We start from the raw sequence: 18016 nt of genomic DNA, 5'->3' as shown, positions 1-18016 counted from the left end.
CCACCCGTCCCGCGACATTGGGTTGTCTCCTCTCTGGCTCTCTGGACAGAGAAAGGAACACGAGGAGCACTTTACCTGGAAAGGGTTTCCCTGACCTGCGTCCTCGTTTCCCACCATCTCACTTGTTCTCTCTTTCCCCATCCTCCTGCTTTCCCCACCAGCTGGCTCCCCCTCTTCTGCTTCCTCTTTCCCATCCCCCAGAGGCTCAGGGCTTCAAGCTCAGAGTCGTGTGGGTGGAGACCTGAGTGGTCCTTGGCTGTGGGGATTTCCCAGCCGCACAGAGAAGGATCCAGACTCAGGCTAGGAGTGAAGAGTTCTGAGTAGAAGGGTATTAGGCAAGTACTCTGTGGCCAGCCAAGCCTAGACAGGAGGAGGAGCCCTGTGTCTGTTGAATCAATACTGCTGGACTAGGGTCCCACCCTGTCCACCGGGGCTTGTGTGGGCAGATACCATAGCACTGAGCCATATCTTTCCCTCTCGCGCCCGGAAGGAGATGGGAGGGCTGTTGGTTAACCAGCTGCAGATATTAACCTCACCTCTCTCCTGCTCTCCCTCCCCAGGTCTCCCCACGGAACCCCCCACTATGGAAGCCCCATCAATACATTCACCGTGAGGCCTGGGACCCGCCATCCTATCTCCTATGCCTACTCGGGGAACCACCGGAAAGCCCCGTCCTGAGCCCAGGGTGTTCTCAGCTCTACTCCAAGGGGTCAGACCTGGGCACTTGTTTTTTGCGGGGGTGGGAGGGACGCAGCAGGTGTTAGGCGGCCTGACTTAAACATGCAGGAGTCTTTGTTACCCGAACACAGACGGAGGACGAGTGAGAAGCCGTGGGAAGATACACAGTGGGTTTCTGTTTCCCAAAGCACTGGCGTGGCTGTGGACTGTCTGCACATGGGGATGGGAGGGGGAAGGAGGGAGGAGAGGAGGAACCTTTAAGGGCCTGGAGCCCGAGTTTCCGCTATCTGGTACTGTTTGCTTTAGCACGACTTAAAGCGGTTTTACCAGCATGGACTCCTGAGCAGGTCCTGAAAGCAAGGGGTGGGGCACTGAGTCTGAATGGGAATCCATCCCAATGGCTGTGATTGTCTGTCCAGTGCTCCCAGAGGGCTGAGGCCCAGCTCCATCTGGGTAGGGGTGCGGGGCACTACACGTTGAGCTCTTTAGCCTCCGCCGGCCCACCATTTGTCACCCCAAGAGGTGATTCCTAGGTTCCTAGCATAGAAGCCACATTGAGGTGGGACCAGGAATGTGCACATACAACCTGTGGAGCAGGTGCTGGAACAGAGGTCTTTGCATTGGCCAAGGGTGGGGATAGCGGGGTGGATGGTTCATTTTCCCTGGCGCTGGCCCTTAGCCACAGGGAAGCCTAGAGAGAGAAGGAAGACTTGGCAAGTACAGGATGGGAGACAGAGGATTAAGTCTTGTTTTCCTATGCAGACCCAGGCAGCCATGATTTGGGGGATTGGGCCCAAGGAGCCAGAAGACCTGGGAGCTGGACACCAAGGCCTAACCTAGGCAGAACCCATTTGGGATTTGGAGGGGGCATCCTACCCAACCACCCCTCCCAATCCCAACACTACAGGTCCCCAATATTATTGGGCTTCAAAATGCATAGCGAAGATGCTGGAAGATGGGGAGTGGGAGGCGGCAGAGATGGGCAGGCCCAGACCCGAATTCTTGGGACCAGTCAAGGCAGGCTGCCTCGGTAAGGAGGAATGGGAGGGAGTGGCCAGCCTCAGAGAAGCAGGCCGGTAGGATAGCCAGGAAGCAGCACCTTGTGGGGGCACAGTGTTGGACCTTTAGGACTTGAGGTCACTAGCCAAGATACAGGTTGTGGGGACAGCAGGAGAGCCACTTCAGGGAAGGACAGCGCAGGCACCCCGATGGCACAGGATCTGGTTACCTGTGTTCAAGAAGCGAACCCCGCCCCAGACCAGCACTGGCCCTCTATGTATGTATGTACTTTCCCTGTACGATGTTTTATAAAAGAGTTCACTAATTTATCTGCTGTGTAAGGTTTGAAGGGTGAGGCATGGGCTCCCAGCTGTATGTTGCTCTGGAGTAGGAGGGGAAGGACTGGCTGTCACTTGGCTTGGGAAATAAACAGGCCAGTGTGGACTGGCCTCAGCTCTGTGGCTGTGGATTGATGACTGGGAGCTACCTCGGTGTGATGAGAGGTTGGGAGAGCTCTGCTGGGGAAGCCTGAGCACGGGGGGGGGGGGGGGGGGGGGGCGGTGCCTGACCAGGTGAGCCATTTTGCGGGGCCCACGATTTCTCTTCTGAGCCTTAGGTTCTCTCTCGAAAGCCTTCAAGGGAAAGAAGCAGAGCTACTGTGTCCTTGAGGAAGTCTCTTGGACTCTCTGAACCTCAGTCTCTTCTTCTTTGTAATGGGCATGATGATAACGCGGACCTAACAAGGCTGCTGAGAAGATCAGAGACAGTCGTGCACTCATCAACGAGTATTTGAGTGACTCTTGGTGGCAGACGCTGTGCTTAGCGTGGATATACATGACTCCTGCTCACGGCAAGGAGGGAGGGGCTAAAAAGAACACCCAGAAGCATCACACATTGTAATAAGTGGTGGGAGGAAAAGGGACAGGGTGCGTGAGAATAACCAGAGGGCAGGGAGAGAGGAGTGGATCTACTTTAACCCGGTGGTCAGGGAAGGCCTCTTGAGGTGGTGACATTTATGCCAATTTGCACAAAACACCCAGCAAGTGTCTGGCGGTCAGTGGTTGCTCAGTAATTTGCATTTTTGGCTCATGACTCCCTTACGTTTGTGTGGGCCCTTCCACAGTTTCCTGTAAAGCTTTGACTTGGTATCTAAAGCTTTTCCAGAAAACAGAACCAGAGTCGTCATCTCGACACAGTGTCCGAGAGAGAGTTGTGTTTCCTCCTCTGTCTGAGTCCTCTGTGGCAGGTGGGGGGCAGGGGAGACCAGGAGGGGTCTCCCAGGCCTCCCCTATCCTGGGGCTTCCTCCTCCTCCTGTCCTTCCGCTGTGAGGCCCTCATCCTGGTAATACAGAGGACAGGGGCCCCCACTCCCAGTAGGACTTAGGGCTCTGCCTCTAGCTGCTCACCCCTCCCTGATCTTCCTAACTTTTCTCTCCCCTCACCTGACATGGGAGGGGCAGAGGGGAGTCGTGGAGGGGCCCTGGTCTCCCACCTACGGCACTCCCTCTGACAAGCCGTGTGACCATGGGTCTCAGCTACCTCATGTGAAAAATGACAGGGACAGACTTGTGCTGCGTGTGGGTCTTAGACTTTGTAGGGACCCAGACGTCTTTACTCTTTATTTTTTTTTAAAGAGAGAGAGCGTGAGCAGGGGAGGGGCAGAGGGAGGGGGAGAGAGACTCTCAGGCAGGCTCCATGCTCAGCACGAGCCCAACGCAGGGCTTGATCCCACAACTGCAAGATCACTACCTGAGCCCTCCCACATGAAGAGTCGGATGCTCAACACATTGAACCACCCGGGTGCCCTGGGACCCAGACCTCTTCAAAAAGCTGCTGATGGGGAAGAGAAGAAAATAGAAATAAATAAAAAGCTGCTGAGAGCTATGGATCCTCACCCCAGAGAGACGCTCCCCACATGCATTTTTACACGTTATTTCAGGCAGTCCCCAGATGCCCTCCAAATAGGGCTCCGCGAATTTCACTCCTGAAAACTCCTGAGGTAGCAGCGGTCACGGAAACCAGCAACACTTGACCTTGACAGTTTGAAAAGTTCTTTCATTCTCTGTTTATTCACAATCCTCTGAAACGCATTGGCCTTGTCGCGCTCCTAATTCCATTGCATCGATGAGAAAATTAAGGCTCCAAGAAGAAAAGTGAGTTGCTCAGAATAGCCCGCCAGAGTCCAAACTGCAAACTTCATTACAGCCGCCTCCCTTCCGGCTGTATCCACTCACCGCTCCTCCCTCGCCCCATCATGCCACGACCCCAAACCTATGTCTTTCTAGCAGAGCAGGGGGTGGGAGGGCCTGGGGAGGGAACAGTGACTCTGGTGCCAGAAAAGGTTAATTGGCGTGGGTGGCACGGGTGTTCCTGGATCAGGTTGGCCACACCTTGGTTTCTGGAACCTCCCAGCAGCTCCTTGGGTGTGACCCGAGCCCCAGTGGCCAGAACCCCACCTCTTCTGAGAGGCCCCACCCGGTCCGGAGCAGCAGCAGGGAGGCTGTGCTGGGAGTCTGGGGCCTGCCGTCAGCGGAGCATGAAAGCTCTATCCTCTGCGATGCAGTACAGCTCTCCCCAGGGCCCCACTTCCTTACGGGGAAAGGCTTCTCCCCCCGGGGGAAGCTGTAGGATAGAGGTGACTTGGGACCACTGGGTGCAGGAGACAGGCCACCCCAGTGCTGGGCTGTCAGGCAGAACTGCCCCTGCCTGCTCACCCCACCTGCCTACCCACCCCCCAGCAGCCGGTGGCCACTTTCATCTCTGCAGCTCAAAGGCAATGCTGGCGTCCCATCATTAGCTGTCCAGGACGGGTGGCCGCTGATAGGAGGCAGAGAACCCGGGCCTCCTTGTTCCAAAGCCCCAGGGACGGCTGGCTAGCTGCTGCAGACCTGGTGTTGGGGCCTCTGGAGATATTTTTAGCCAGGAAGGAGAGAGAAGGTGCACTTCTGGGAGAGGGGTAGAGACCAAGAGAATGCATTACGAATGCTCGCTCATTTCCGTGAAGAATCCCATGCTCCCCTGCCAATTCCCAGAGGCCCGAGAAGCTTCCTTAACATTTGGCACAGAGGAGCCCCTCCCCCTTGCCCTCCTGGAGAACCATTCTCTCTCTGAGCTTCTTGCGGGCTTCTCTGTCTTCAGGCTGGCCCCCTTCCTCCACCCAGGTGTCTCAGCACCCTGACTTTGGCCTCCAGTCTGCCTTGTCTATAGTGTTCTTCTTCAGAAGACTGAGCCGCTCTGCACCACGTTTCCCACATGAAATTGCCCCCGCGGACATTTCCATGTGGATGCCTGGCCTGCCATTCCAATTCGGCCTTTCCAAAAGGGATTATTTTTCCCTTCCTTCCTTCTCACACAATCGTGAGACCAGAGCAGCCAGGCCCATGGCCCCGCTATCCCTAAATCCTGATTCCGGCCTTGCTGCTTCTCTTCGCTCTTTGGCTTCCTCAGGCTGACTCCAGATTCAATCAGAGCTCCCGCAGGAAGCCCCTCGCAGCCCTGCGCTGCTCAGAGATGCCTCCCGCCGCATCTTGGCATCCGCATCAGCCACCTTGGCTGGCTCTTTCTCATCCTCCAGGCTCAACTCAGACATCCCTCGCCCCCAAGGCCACATCGGCTCCTCCTAAAGGCTCCCGGGGCCCCCTGGTCCCTTCCCGTTGGCATTACTCGCTCCTCCTCTCCCTCCCCCTGCAGCTGGCAAGCTTCAAAATGCAAGGACTGCCGGCCTTATTCAGCACGGTATTGTTGAACGAATACACGTGAGTATTTAATCAAGTTCTGTCAAGCACTCTTTAAGTTCCTTGAGGGCAAAGGCCAGGTCTCCCACGGACTAGTGACCACATAACTGTCTTGTTTCTAGATGTGTGTAACCTGGCCTAATGCTGAGGTTCTCGGGTGGCACAAAGTTATGGTTTTAGAGATGGCTTGGGTTTCAAAGGTGTCAAGATGCCTTGGAGCAGCTCCTGCCTGATTGGCTGAGGCATGCTGCCCTCTAAGTGGAGACAGGAAGAGGGGCGCCTGGGTGGCTCAGTCGGTTGAGTGTCTGATTTCGGCTCAGGTTATGATCTCACGGTTTGTGAGTTCCCGCCCCACATCGGGCTCACTGCTGTCAGCACAGAGCCTGCTTCGGATCCTCTGTCCTCCCCACCCCCTTCAAAAATAAATAAACCTTTGGGGGAAAAAAAGAATTCTATAAGTGGAGACAGGAAGAGCTGGGGGTGGGGGGGTGGGGGTGATGCTACCAGGTGAGGCCGTTCTGGTCCTTAAAAAGGGCCAGGATGTCAGGCAGTCCTCTTATCAGGTCAGGGCCCCTGCCCTCCCTGCAAGTGGGCCAGCCTCCCGAAGCTGCCGGCTCCAACTATCCAAAGGACTCTCACTCTGCGTTGACTCGTCTTTTGATTTTCTTTAGTCTCCGGTAATGTTATTTGGACCTGCAGCCTATCCCGCCCATGTATCAGGGACCAAGGGCAAAGGTTCTGCCCAACTTGTGCCAGAGAATGAGAAGGAACAGCACCTGTTGGCCGGCCCTCCCCACCTGGAGAGCCCTCCCTCAAGAGCAAAGCCTTACAGTCGCAGGTCTAGTCTTCCTTCAACAGCCAGCTGCCTGCGCAGGGTAGGAGGGATCTAGGAGCAGAGTGGGGACCCACCAGCCTCACTCTTTTCAGTTTCTTCCACTTCTGCGTTGGCATCCTTACCCCTAGTGCTACTCTGGGAGGTGAGGCACAGCCAGCGCTCTCTGCGGGACGCGCCCTACTCATTCTCCAAAACTAGATTCCTTGAGTCACGTCTTCCGCACACCGAGCCGTCCCGTTCCTTTCATCTTTCCTCACGGCCCAGGTGTATCTCCTGCCACTTCCTGTCATTGTTACGTGTTTTCTGAGCTACTCGAAGAAGATTTGGTAGGCTTCGGTGCTCGTTCTCTCTCTCTCCCTCTTTCTGTCTCTCCCCTACTCTGTGATCTTTTCATGTTTGGGCTCAAATACCTAAGGTTAACACAAAACCCAATCGAGTCCATTCAACACTGCTAGGGGGCGCTCTTCAGTACAAGCCAAAGAGCCTGGCAAAAGGCTCACAGTGGAGTTCAGGAGACACACACACACACACACACACACGCCAGGAATATAAAGCAGGAGAATACAAAGTTCTCCCAGCCAGAGAGCTGGGTGGCCAAACAGAGCAGGTGACCACATGGGGCACTGTTGGCCTAGCATTGTGGGTGGCCCCTCTTGCTGGCCTATGACCAGGTCATCAAGGCTGCTCTCAGCTCTGTGACCCCAGTGGGAGCACATGGATAAGCGGGGCAGAGGAAAAGTGGCTGCCATTTGTTTGCTTTTCCCTACAGAGTGTTCCACACCCAAACCCTCCGCGAGGAGTACTGTTATCACCGACTCAAACACACACGCTGCTGTTGTCTTTTGGTCACCTCTCTTGGCCATTGAAAGCTGCCCTAGACATTCACTTTAACCCGATTTCTCCAGGGAGCATGAAGGGGCGTGAGGAGAGGACGTCTGTGGAAAGGGCCCTGGGGTCCCCCACGGCCTTCCTCGCTCACGCGCGTAGCTCTCAGAGCGCGAAGCACCGTGCGGGAGATCCTTACGCGTGCACACCTGCCGTCTGTAACCAGCAGGTGGCGCTGTGCTCACAGGCGCCTGACCTCAAGCCTGGCAGGTGGTCCGAGCTCAGGTTCAGACTGAGCTGAGGTTGATCTGGCTCCTCCTAGGATCCAGGCTCAGAGCTAAGTGCTAGTTGGTGCACCAGTAATTCTCAAACCTGAGCGTGCAAGTCCTGGAGGCTTTGTCAGAACACAGATTCCTAGAACTTGTTCCCAGAGCTCCTGATTCAGTGGGTTTGGGATGGGGCCCGAGAATTCACATTTCCAACACGTTCCCCGGTGGGGCTGCCCGTCCCGATGGCCCAGGGACCACACTTTGAGACCTGCCGCTGTGTAGTATCCCATTTAATCCTCTCTCCCCACTCTGGGTTGACAATACCACTCCCAACATACCAAGGAAGAATCTAAAGTCCCCACAGGCCGAGTGACCTAGCCTTGGTCTCACGGCTGGGGCATCGTGGCCAGGGTGGGCATGGCCATGCCTCTGGATTCTGCCTGCCCATCCTTGTCCCAGAGGGGCAGTGAAAGATTGCGGGCTTGGGATAGTAGGGTACTGGGAGCGGGCATGGGGCACTATTAGTCTGGGACTAATTCCTCAGGTGTCCACAGTGATTTAAAAGCACTTTAGGGGCACCTGGGTGGCTCAGTCCGTTATGCCTCTGACTTCGGCTCTGGTCATGATCTCTCGGTTGGTGAGTTCCAGCCCCAAGTCAGGCTCTGTGCTGACAGCTCTGAGCCTGGAGCCGGCTTCAGATTCTGTCTCCCTCTCTCTCTGCCCCTTCTCTGCTTTCTCACACACACACTCTCTCTCTCAAAAATAAATAAACATAAATTAAAAAAAAAACAAAACACTTTAGCTTGGGGGCGCCTGCGTGGCTCAGTTGGTTGAGCCTCCAACTTTGGTTCAGGTCATAATCTCCCGGTTGGTGAGTTCGAGCTCTGCTGCCTGTCAGCGCAGAGCCCGCTTGGATCCTCTGTCCCTCTCTCTCTGCCCCTCCCCCATTTGCGCTCTCTCTTCTCCCTCTCAAAAATAAATAAACATTTTTTTTTAAAGCACTTTTGCTTCTATTCCAATTTAGTCTCACAATCCTGGCCAATGCGCACTCTCCCCCATGGAGGTTGTGCTGTGCCGCACCCCACCCCCTTCCGTTTTCAGGACTGAAGTTCACTCAGCTGAGTCCCTCCCTGGGGATGGTCCGTTCCACCAGAGAGCTATCTTTGCCCAAGGTCGCACCTGCTCCGTGGGGGCAGCTCACATTCACTGATGGAGGCGTCCCACCCACCAACTCAGGACAACTCAGAAGGGTCACCCTAGCTCCGGGACTTCTGATGGCCTCTGTCTCGAGCAAGCTCAGACAGCCCCGCTTCTCCCCGCCTTTCCTCCACCCGTGTGCATTCTGAAGGCACGCCCCAATAAACTTCTGCACACAAAAATCTTTGTCTCCCAGGGAACCTGTCCTGCAACGACTCGTCATGTACCGTTCCAAGCATTTACATGTATTGTTTCATGGGAACCTCGCAACAGCCCCAGGAGGTAGGTATGTTTGTTATCCTCAGTTTATGGATGAGAAACAGAGGAACAGAAAGGCTAAGCAGCTTGCCCAAGGTCACAGAGCTAGCAAGCCGGCAGGGCTGGGGTTCCTGTGCAGTGGTCAGACTCCAGAGCTCCAAAGTATTACATAACACTGTCTTCCAGAACATTCCTGTGGTCTAGCTTCAGGGAAGTTAAACAAAAGAAGCAGCTGAAGATACACTCTGATTTGAAGGGAGGAAAACCTCTGTTGTCCCCAGTTGTTTTCCAGCAGCCTATTGCTGGTGCCTAAACATGCACTGCCTTGGTGCTTAATTTTAGTCCAGGTGTTCTCATCTGGGGGCAGTTTTGCTCCCCAGAGGGCATTTGTCAATGCCTGGACACTTTTGGTTGTCAGACCTGGGGGAACTGTAAGGGCATTTAGTAGATGGAAGTCAGGGATGCTACTCACGTCCTACAACACACAGTGCAGCCCGCCCCCCGCCCCCGCCCCAAATCCAGCCCAAAGTGTCAGGTTGAGAAACCCTGCAATCCACGTTAAAGCCTGGTCTCCCAGAAGTCCCAGTGAGACTAGGCCTTGGTCAAGGTGACCAGAGCTACTTGAGTCTGGGGGTTGATAGAGAGTTTGGAGGGCAAACCTCCTACCTTGCAGTCCTTGAAAAACATGTATTATCCCCAGTTAACAGGTGAGGAAACTGGAGCATCAAGAGAGTATATGAGTAGTGAGAAGAGAGGAACATGCTCTTTCCCTCCTTCATAAGTTAACCACAGGGCAGCTCAGCAGGCCCAGGTTGGTTCAAGGAAAGATCACAAGGCTACAAGACCCCACATGATCCACTCATCCTTCACCTTTGACCTTCCTCTTGCCACTCTGTCCCTTACCTCTCCCTGCTGGCCACACTGTACTCCTTAACATGCCAATGCCACTCCTGCCTCAGGGCCTTTGCACTTGCTGTTCCTTCATCACTGAATAGTCTCTTCCAGCTATCTGGTCTCAATCCAAATGTTACCCTCTTGGAGAGGTAAGGCCTCCCCTAACTGCTCCACAAAAGGGCAATAATACCTACCCTGCCTCCTCCTTATTCTCATTACCATGTGTTCTTTTTTCCTCAGCACTTATCACTATCTAATGTACAATAGATTTATTTGTTTATCCTCCTCTCCCTTACCTCCGCACTGATTTATTTTTTTATTATTATTTTTTTTAATGTTTATTTTGAGATGGAGAGAGAGACACACACACAGAGTGCAAGTGGGGGAAGGGCAGAGAGAGAGGGAGACACAGAATCCAAAGTAGGCTCCAGGCTCTGAGCTGTCAGCACAGAGACCAACGCGGGGCTTGAACTCACAAACCTCGAGATCATGACCTGAGCCGAAGTCAGACGCTCAACCGACTGAGCCACCCAGGCGCCCCCACACTGATTTATTTAATGCCTTTTTCCCATTGGTCCTGTTTTTTTAATTAATCTTTTTATCGTTTATTGTGTCTGTCATCAACCGTCTCTAATCCATTGTGGAATAAAAAGAAATACAAAAAGGAACTAGCTCGTGATCACATGAACCATTCATTAGACTAATCCTTCTAATATTTTTCTATCAAGACTTCCAAACAGCAAAGTGGAACAAACAGGATGCCATCCCACCTTCTCAAGCTTTAGGGGAGAAGCCTGAAGCTGCCACTAAATTTCCTGGGGCACCGGGGTGGCTCAGTCCGTAAAGCATCCGACTTCGGCTCAGGTCACGATCTCATGGTTTGTGAGTTCGAGCCCCATGTCTGGCTCTGTGCTGACGGCTCAGAGCCTGGAACCTATTTCGGATTCTGTGTCTCCCTCTCCCTACCTCTCCCCCACTTGTGCTCTCTCTCAAAAATAAATAAACCTTAAAAACAAAAGAAGGAAGGCTTAGGTTATTTATACTGGGTATCTTCTTCTACCTTTTGAATTTTGTGCTGTGTCCACTTATCATTTTTTTTCGAAGCTGCTTTTTTGGGGGGCGGTGGGGAAAGCAAGCATGAGTGGTGGGGAGGGGCCGAAGGAGAGAGAAGAGAATCCCAAGCAGGCTCCGTGCTCAGCACAGATCCTGATGCAGGGCTCGATCCCATGACCCTGGGATCACAACCTGAGCCAAAATCAAGAGTTGTACGCTCAACATTACTGAGCCACCCAGGTGCCGCATAAATATTTAAATAGTACCTGGCCCATAGTAAGTACTACAGAAGTACGACTTACTGTCACTCTTGTTTAAAAATCATATAAAATTATTCCGAGGGGGGAGAACTTGGGAGGGAAGGGAGAGCAGAGCTCAGGCTGTGGGGGTGGGGGAGGGGGTGGCCCAGTCCGGGTAGATGGGTTGCAGATGGCACTACAAGGAGAGCTACTGGGGGCAGCGGTGCAGGGTGCCCCTGAGAGCTCAGGAAGGATGCAGGCCTCCCTCGTACAAGCTGGGGACACACTCCCTGGCAAGAGCTCAGAGTTTCCAGAACATTCCATGAAGCCAGAGGAACACTTCAGGGGAGACCATGAGACCTGGTACCTTCGGGCCTCTGAGAGAAGAAACTAAGCACTTCGGAGGAGACAGCAGGACTAGCCTTGGGATCCTTGAGGACGGGGTCTACATCCTCTGGGTTGGCTGAATGACTTTCCAGAGGGCTGCTGCTGGTCTTGTCACCTGGGCGATCAAAAGAGGGCCCAGGCCCAGGAACCGCTGTCTCTCACAAGCTTGTGGTGACAGTATCCTCCACCAGCAAGGGTTGGAAGGAGTAGAAAACTCGGGCTTGCTTACATGTATGTCTTTTTTGACCTTTTTGTGCTCCTGGAGACTGGCCAACTTGAGAGCACTCGGTAGTTTAGGACAATGTCTAATCATTCTCCAGAATGTACCTGGCCCAAGAAACATGGAAAAAGGGAGAGGAAACACTGCTTTGGTGATCCTATTTGGATTTTCAGGGGAGAATAATCAAGGAAGGGGGCAGCTTCTGGCGTTGGAGAGGGATGGATAATGTAGCTGGGGGCAGCAGCTAGGATGATTTCTATGGAGTATCCCTCCCTCTGAGAATGCAGAGTTTCAGAGAGAATTCTCGCTTTACTCCTGTGCATGCACACCAGGACAATTTGTAAATCGAAAGGACTGACAGGTGTCCACAGCAGCTCAGGGACAGTGGAGAAAGCTGTGTTCCAGAGAACATCTTGGGTCCCTCCTCAGCAGGGATGTCGTGCTGGGAACACTGTATGCTAAAATCCACCATGGAGGGGCTCCAGGGTGGCTCAGTTGGTTGAGTGTCCTACTTCGGATCAGGTCATGATCTTATGGTCTGTGAGTTTGAGCCCTACATGGAGCTCACTGCTGTCAGCGTAGAGCCTGCTTTGGATCCTCTGTCCCCTCTCTCTCTGCCCCTCCCCCATCCACACACACACACACACTCTCTCTCTCTCTCTCTCTTTCTCTCTCTCTCCCGCTCTCTCTCAAAAATAAATAAAGCATTAAAAAATAAAACAAAATCCACCATGGAAAAGTTTACCTCAGCCATAATAGAAATGGAAGCTAAAGCTATTCTAAAATACCATTTTTTCACGTAGGTTGGCAAAAGATCAAAAGTTTGATCACACACATTGTGTTGATCAGGGTGGAAGGAAGCAGGCTCTTTTTCCCTGGAGGGAGGGTAAAATGGCACAATCCCTGTGGGAGGGCATTTGGCAGTAGCTACCAAAATGCTAAATGCATATTGTGGGCTAGGAGCACCGCTTCTGGGAAGTTCAGCGACAGCAATCCCAGCAAAATGACATCATGCGATGGCAGCATTGTTTGTTGGAGAGAGTCTCAATTTCCCTAAATAAGTGGCAATAAATTAGAGGAAGACAACACAGCGGCACACTCTACAGCCATCAAAACCAACAAGGACGCTCTTTATGAACCGATACGGAGCGAATTCCAAGAGGTATTAAGTGGGGGTGGGGAACAAATGCAGAAAAGGGGATGCAGCATGCCAACATCTGTGTGAAAAAGGGAAAGACGCGTGTCTGGATTTGCTTGATGCGCACGGAGATCGCTGGAAGGCAACTTAGACGCGGGAACCACAAGCCGCAAGTTGGGAGGGGGCCTGGTGTCCTGGAGCTGCCTCTGCTCCCTGAGAAGGTTCTCGTCCCCTTCAGGCTCCACCCTTCCAGGAAAGAGCCCAACCTGTGGCTCCCAGAGAGGGCAGACAGAGGTCGGGAAGGAGCAGGGCTTGAAGCCCTTGTAGCCACTTGGGCGTCTGGGGACCTTACCCTCGTTCTTTTAACCTCTAAGCCTCTGTTTCCTCTTCTGGTAAGCATCGAGAATGATGGTGCTATTAATAAATGAGTCGGGACGTGTGTAAGCAGGGAGGATAATTGTACCACCTCATCAGGCTAGTGAGAGGACGCACAGACTAATCCAGGCGAAGAGCTTAGCACGGGTGCCTGGCCCTAGCACTGTGTCAATGGATTGGTTCCAAAATATATCTTGGTTTCTCATTGGCATTCTGACCCTTACAGGATCAAAAGACACTCCTCGGCAAGGCCAATGAGGCCCTTAGGGTCCACCTTACCTTTAACCTTCATTTCCACACTCAGCCTCGCGTCCCCCTCATAGGAAGTAGTCTCTGTTCTCTCTGCCTGGAATGTCCTTCCTTCCTTTGCTTGACTTGGTCAACTTTAAGGGCCAGCTCATGTGTCACCCTCCCTGGAAAGTCTCAGCCCAGAAGGCGTTTGTGATGCCAGAGTGCCTGGGGTGCCCCTCGGTGGGGCACCATCACACCGCATGGTGATGAAGCCCCCGATCCTGGCTGGTACCCATGCACTTGCTTGCTACGATAAAATGGACAGGAAAAGATACTGAAGTCCACTCAAACAAACCACAGCAAGAAACCATCTTCTACCGCTCGGACTGGTGAACTAACCCCAACAGGTTTGGAGACACGGGAGGTGGAACTGTAAGAGGCAGGCACGGAGGCAAGAGTGTAAGTTGCCATGACTCGCGGGGCAACCGGGGACCCCTGTCCACATTTAGCAGGTGCGCACAGAGAAACGACCTACGCACAGATCTGCTCACTGCATCCGTGTGCAACAGTAGAAGGCTGGAGACTCCCTAGGGGCCCATCCCCTGGGGACAGGTTGACTAAGTTACGGTAGAGCCACACTATGGAACACCACGCGACCAAGAAACAGAACAAAGAAACTTTTTATTACTGACATGGAACCATTGCCAAATGATACACTGAGAAGTGCGGGAGAAAGCATGGATAGTTTGTATAGTATCCGCCACTGGGTAAAAAGAGGAGCGAGTATATACAAGCATTTGCATTTGAAACACAGACTATTTCTGGAAGAATAGGTAAGATAATATTGATACTAACATACTGGTAGCCTCCAGGGAAGAGAACTGGGAGCCTGGGAAACAGGGAAAGAAGGAGATGCTTAGTCATCACTTAGATCTTTTTCCTGTCTTTTAAATTTTATACTGTGTACATATATTATCTATTCAAAATTAAATAAAACAACTTGTTTCGGAAAGAAGGAAAAGCTAGTAATAAAATGGAGTTGAGGCTAAGCCACTCGCTCCAGGAGGAGGAAAAATACCTTGAACGTGTCTCCAGAAGCGAGAATGTCCATGGGAAATCATTCCCTCGGGCCGGCTGCCCCCTCCACCCGCAATGTGAGCTGACGTTCAGAGAATTAAGAACCTGTTTCAGTATGAGCCTGAGTAAAACAGAAGAACGATAAACTCACGATCAGTAGTCAAAGAAAATTCATAAATGAATGCATAATGAAAACCTAAAGAAGTGAAATTAGAATTTGCCCCCCCCCCCCCCCGCCAGCCCCCGCCACCGGCTCTTTCATGATGGCAAATAACAGGCAAGGCTCAGCTCATGCTTCTTTTTTTTTTTTTTTTAAACATTTATTCATTTTTGAGAGACAGACAGAGCACGAGTCGGGGAGGGGCACAGAGAGAGGGAGACACAGAATCTGAAGCAAGCTCCAGGCTCTGAGCTGTCAGCACAGAGCCCAACGTGGGGCTCAAACCCAAGAACTGCGAGATCATGACCTGAGCTGAAGTTGGACGCTTAACAGACTGAGCCACGCAGGTGCCCCATCAGCTCATGCCTCTTATACCCAGGGCACAACTAGTCCTAAGAGCCTCTGAGCCTCCTGATCCTTCTATTAAGCCTCACACATCATCAGGAACTCACTGGGTAAATGCGCGGGAGCAGGGCCCCCTTCCAGCCCCAGACCGCACCAGTTCAAATGACCCCTTTTCTGGGGAAATACTGTTGTAGAGCTGGCAGACATGTTCCCAAACCCAACCTACCGAGCTGGGGTGTCACCTGAGGACCAATGCCATGGAAGAGACCTCTGACAGATTTACAAGGGAGAGAATTGGTTATAGCTGACACCAAACTAGCCTCCAAAGACATTACAGGAGGGGCACAGGAGCCTGGGGTGGGGGTGCTGTGCAGGAGCAGGTGGGGCTTTGGGGATGGTGGGGACTTGAGCACCTGAGTGCTCTCAGGCAGGGTCACCTGCCCTCCCGCCTTCCCTCAGGCCATCTGGGCTCTCCCCTGTCCCTTACTCACCTCTTCCAGAAGCTTTACTTGCCAACCCATCCCACACAGGCAGTCTTCAGCCCTCAAGTCTATCCCTCTCCTGACGGTTCCCCCATCTTGAGTTAAACAGGTTCTCGTGTTTCTTTGTCTCCCTGACTACAGCGTGAGCGCCTGGGGGAAGGGAGTTTACTGTGTGTTTCCTCCCTCTCCCCTCAGTCCAGGACTGACGGCAGGGAGAGGTCACACTCAGCCTTGTTGGCTCTCTCGTGGCCTCCAGTTTTGGGGGGCACTGGCTGTCCCTCCAGTTGAATCATGTATGCTCCATGCCAAACTTTGCAAACATAACTAAAGACAAGTAGTCTCATGCCCCTCCAGCGGCCAGAATGAGCCTGACGCTCCCTCTTTACCTGTCTCTGAATAACACCCAAAGCCCTTCCTCAGGCTTGGGAGGCTATGTGCCAGGTGACCCCTGCTCTTCCCCAGCCTCTCTTCCTTCTGCAGGCACACAGCCTCTCACTGCCCGGGGGCACGGACACTCCTGCCTCAGAGCCTGCATGCTTGCTTGCCTTTCCCTCTCCCTGGAATGCTTTTCCATGGGTGGCTGGCCTCATGGATGCATTCAGGGCCCTGCTCAGAGACAGCTTTCCTCCCTCACCTTTTCTAAAATAGCCATCCCTGAGGCGCCTGGGCGGCTCAGTCTGTGGAGTGTTGGACTCAGGCTCGGGTCATGGTCTCGCGGTCTGGTTCGTGGGTTCGAGCCCGGCATCGGGCCCACTGCTGTCGGCCTAGAGTCCGCTTCAGATCTCCACCTCTCTGTCCCACGCTCACGCGTGCACTCTCTCAAAAATAAACAAAACGTGACCCCTTCAGCACCTAGGTCCTCTCATTTGCTCCTCCAGATCCACTCACTCCCACCTTCACCCTGCGCTGTGCCCTGGGAGGCTGGCCCTCTGGCTTCCAGCTTCCATTGGGCAGAGAATGGGCAGGACACCGGAAGTTTGGAGGGAGGAGGCTGGGGTCAGGCTATTAATTTCCCAGCTGGCTCCTTCCCTGCAGGGTTGCTGTGTGTGACCTGGCACCTCAATGACCTAAGGCCTCAGCTCTTGGCAGAAGGTGCCCACACAGGCCTCTCTCCGGGTTCTGGTAGCTGCTCCCCCCACCCCCCATCCCTGTCATCCAGGAAGTACACCCAGGCTAGTGGCGCCCTACCCTCTGCCCACACTGTTGGAGGTAATCCCTTTATTACATCTTCCTTAAATCACCCAAAGTACACTCTCGCTTTCCCTGCAGGCCCCCACTTCACCACCCGACATTACATGCCTCTTGTTTGTGGGCTCTTTGTCCCACAACTGGACCACGATGTCAGAGGAGGTAATGGCTTTACTCTGTGCTGTATCCCAACGTGTGGCTCAGCCCCTGCACGCCGTAAGTAGCTCGGTTAAAGTCTGCTGAATGAATGAATGAGGAAGGGAAGGATCAATATAATCCGGGGAGAGGATATGGAGACTAGAAGGACAGGTAAAATTTTAGGAGATGGGAGGCAGGAAGCACACAAATGAAGGCTCAGGGGGCAGCGGTGATGAGAATGGCCTTCTCCCCTCAAGGCATAAAGACCCCCATTAGGTCCTTCTCCACTTTTCTCCACAATCTCTAATGCGCTGGGTTTTGTCTCACTGGAATGAATGCCCTGGGGGCAGGGGTCATGACTGTCTTGTTTACTGTGGAATCCTTCGAGCCTGGCAGTCTCTGGCCTACACCCAAGGCACTAGGTCCGCCTTTGTTGAATAAATGAAAGCGATACTCGTTATCCAAAAGAAACAATGAACTGACACTGGACCTGGGGAGCCAGATCGGGCAGGCTGGGCTTGGGGTAAGGAGCGGGGTAGGGAAGAACTACAAGGCGTCCTGCAGGGAGGGGAAGGGCTTGTAGGAAGACGGGCCTTCAGGGGACGCAGGCTGGGGGAGAGCAGGGAGGTGCAGCATCAGACTGGCCAGGCGGGGAAGGGGTGGCAGAATTTGGTGACCGACCGGATGCAGAGGAAAAGTGAAGACTCCAGAGTGTTTAGCCGGGTGACTGGCAGGATGGGTCAATGCTGTGAAGCCTGCCGTAGTGGCCCAAGGCAAACACTCAAGGGCCAGGTGCTCTTGGCCTGTTTCTAACTTCCTGTGGAAGTGGGAAAACTGGGGAGCAGACGCGGTTTGAGGGGACACTGAATCAAATGCAGTCTGACTGTGTGGCATTGGGAGTTTGGTCAGACAGCTGGGTGGAGAGCGAGCTACAGACAGAAGATGCTGAGGACCCCTGGGGGTATCAGCTGGAGGTGGAGGAGTAGATGAGCCACCTCCTTGTGAAAGCAGAGGACCGTTTGGGACCGTCCATAGCTGGGTGGGTCGGGAGGAAGAGCCAGCAAAGAAAAGGGAAACCCGGAGGCAGACTCACAAGGAAAGGACAGCGATGTCATGGAAGCCAAGGGGACAACTCTGAAGGAAGGGGCAGCCAACAAGGTCACACATCAAGGGCGAACGCTGGGTTAGACTTCACTGAGGGCCCCATCCTAGAAGAGCAGCTGACTGATGGCCTCTGGCCTGGCTGGGAGAGCCCAGGGTGCTAAGTCAGGTGGCCTCCGTGTTTGGGAAGCGT

General features: G+C 53.5%; 1 protein-coding gene and 1 long non-coding RNA gene across 3 annotated transcripts in view; one reads left to right on the top strand and one right to left on the bottom strand.

Annotated features, from left to right (window-relative positions):
• CB2H6orf132 (chromosome B2 C6orf132 homolog) overlaps positions 1-17199 on the top strand; it is a 49324-nt gene extending 32125 nt beyond the window's left edge. The window contains exons 5-6 of one of the 2 annotated variants that reach the window (XM_045498205.1): positions 561-709; positions 16666-17199. In XM_045498205.1, coding sequence (XP_045354161.1) covers positions 561-678 — 118 coding nt within the window. In that variant the 3' untranslated portion in view covers positions 679-709; positions 16666-17199. Of the gene's footprint in view, positions 1-560; positions 2147-16665 lie in introns of those variants that run through there. The other variant, XM_045498204.1, reaches the window with a different exon arrangement.
• Positions 13995-16659, bottom strand: LOC123608373. The gene is made up of 2 exons (XR_006717209.1): positions 15406-16659; positions 13995-14530 (listed from the first exon to the last, which is right to left on the bottom strand). It is a non-coding gene; the product is annotated as an uncharacterized LOC123608373 (long non-coding RNA).
• Positions 17200-18016: the final 817 nt, after the last annotated feature.

The sequence above is a fragment of the Leopardus geoffroyi genome, chromosome B2 (assembly GCF_018350155.1).
Source record: "Leopardus geoffroyi isolate Oge1 chromosome B2, O.geoffroyi_Oge1_pat1.0, whole genome shotgun sequence".
Lineage (NCBI taxonomy): Eukaryota > Metazoa > Chordata > Mammalia > Carnivora > Felidae > Leopardus > Leopardus geoffroyi.
This window is presented reverse-complemented; position numbering and strand designations above follow the sequence as displayed.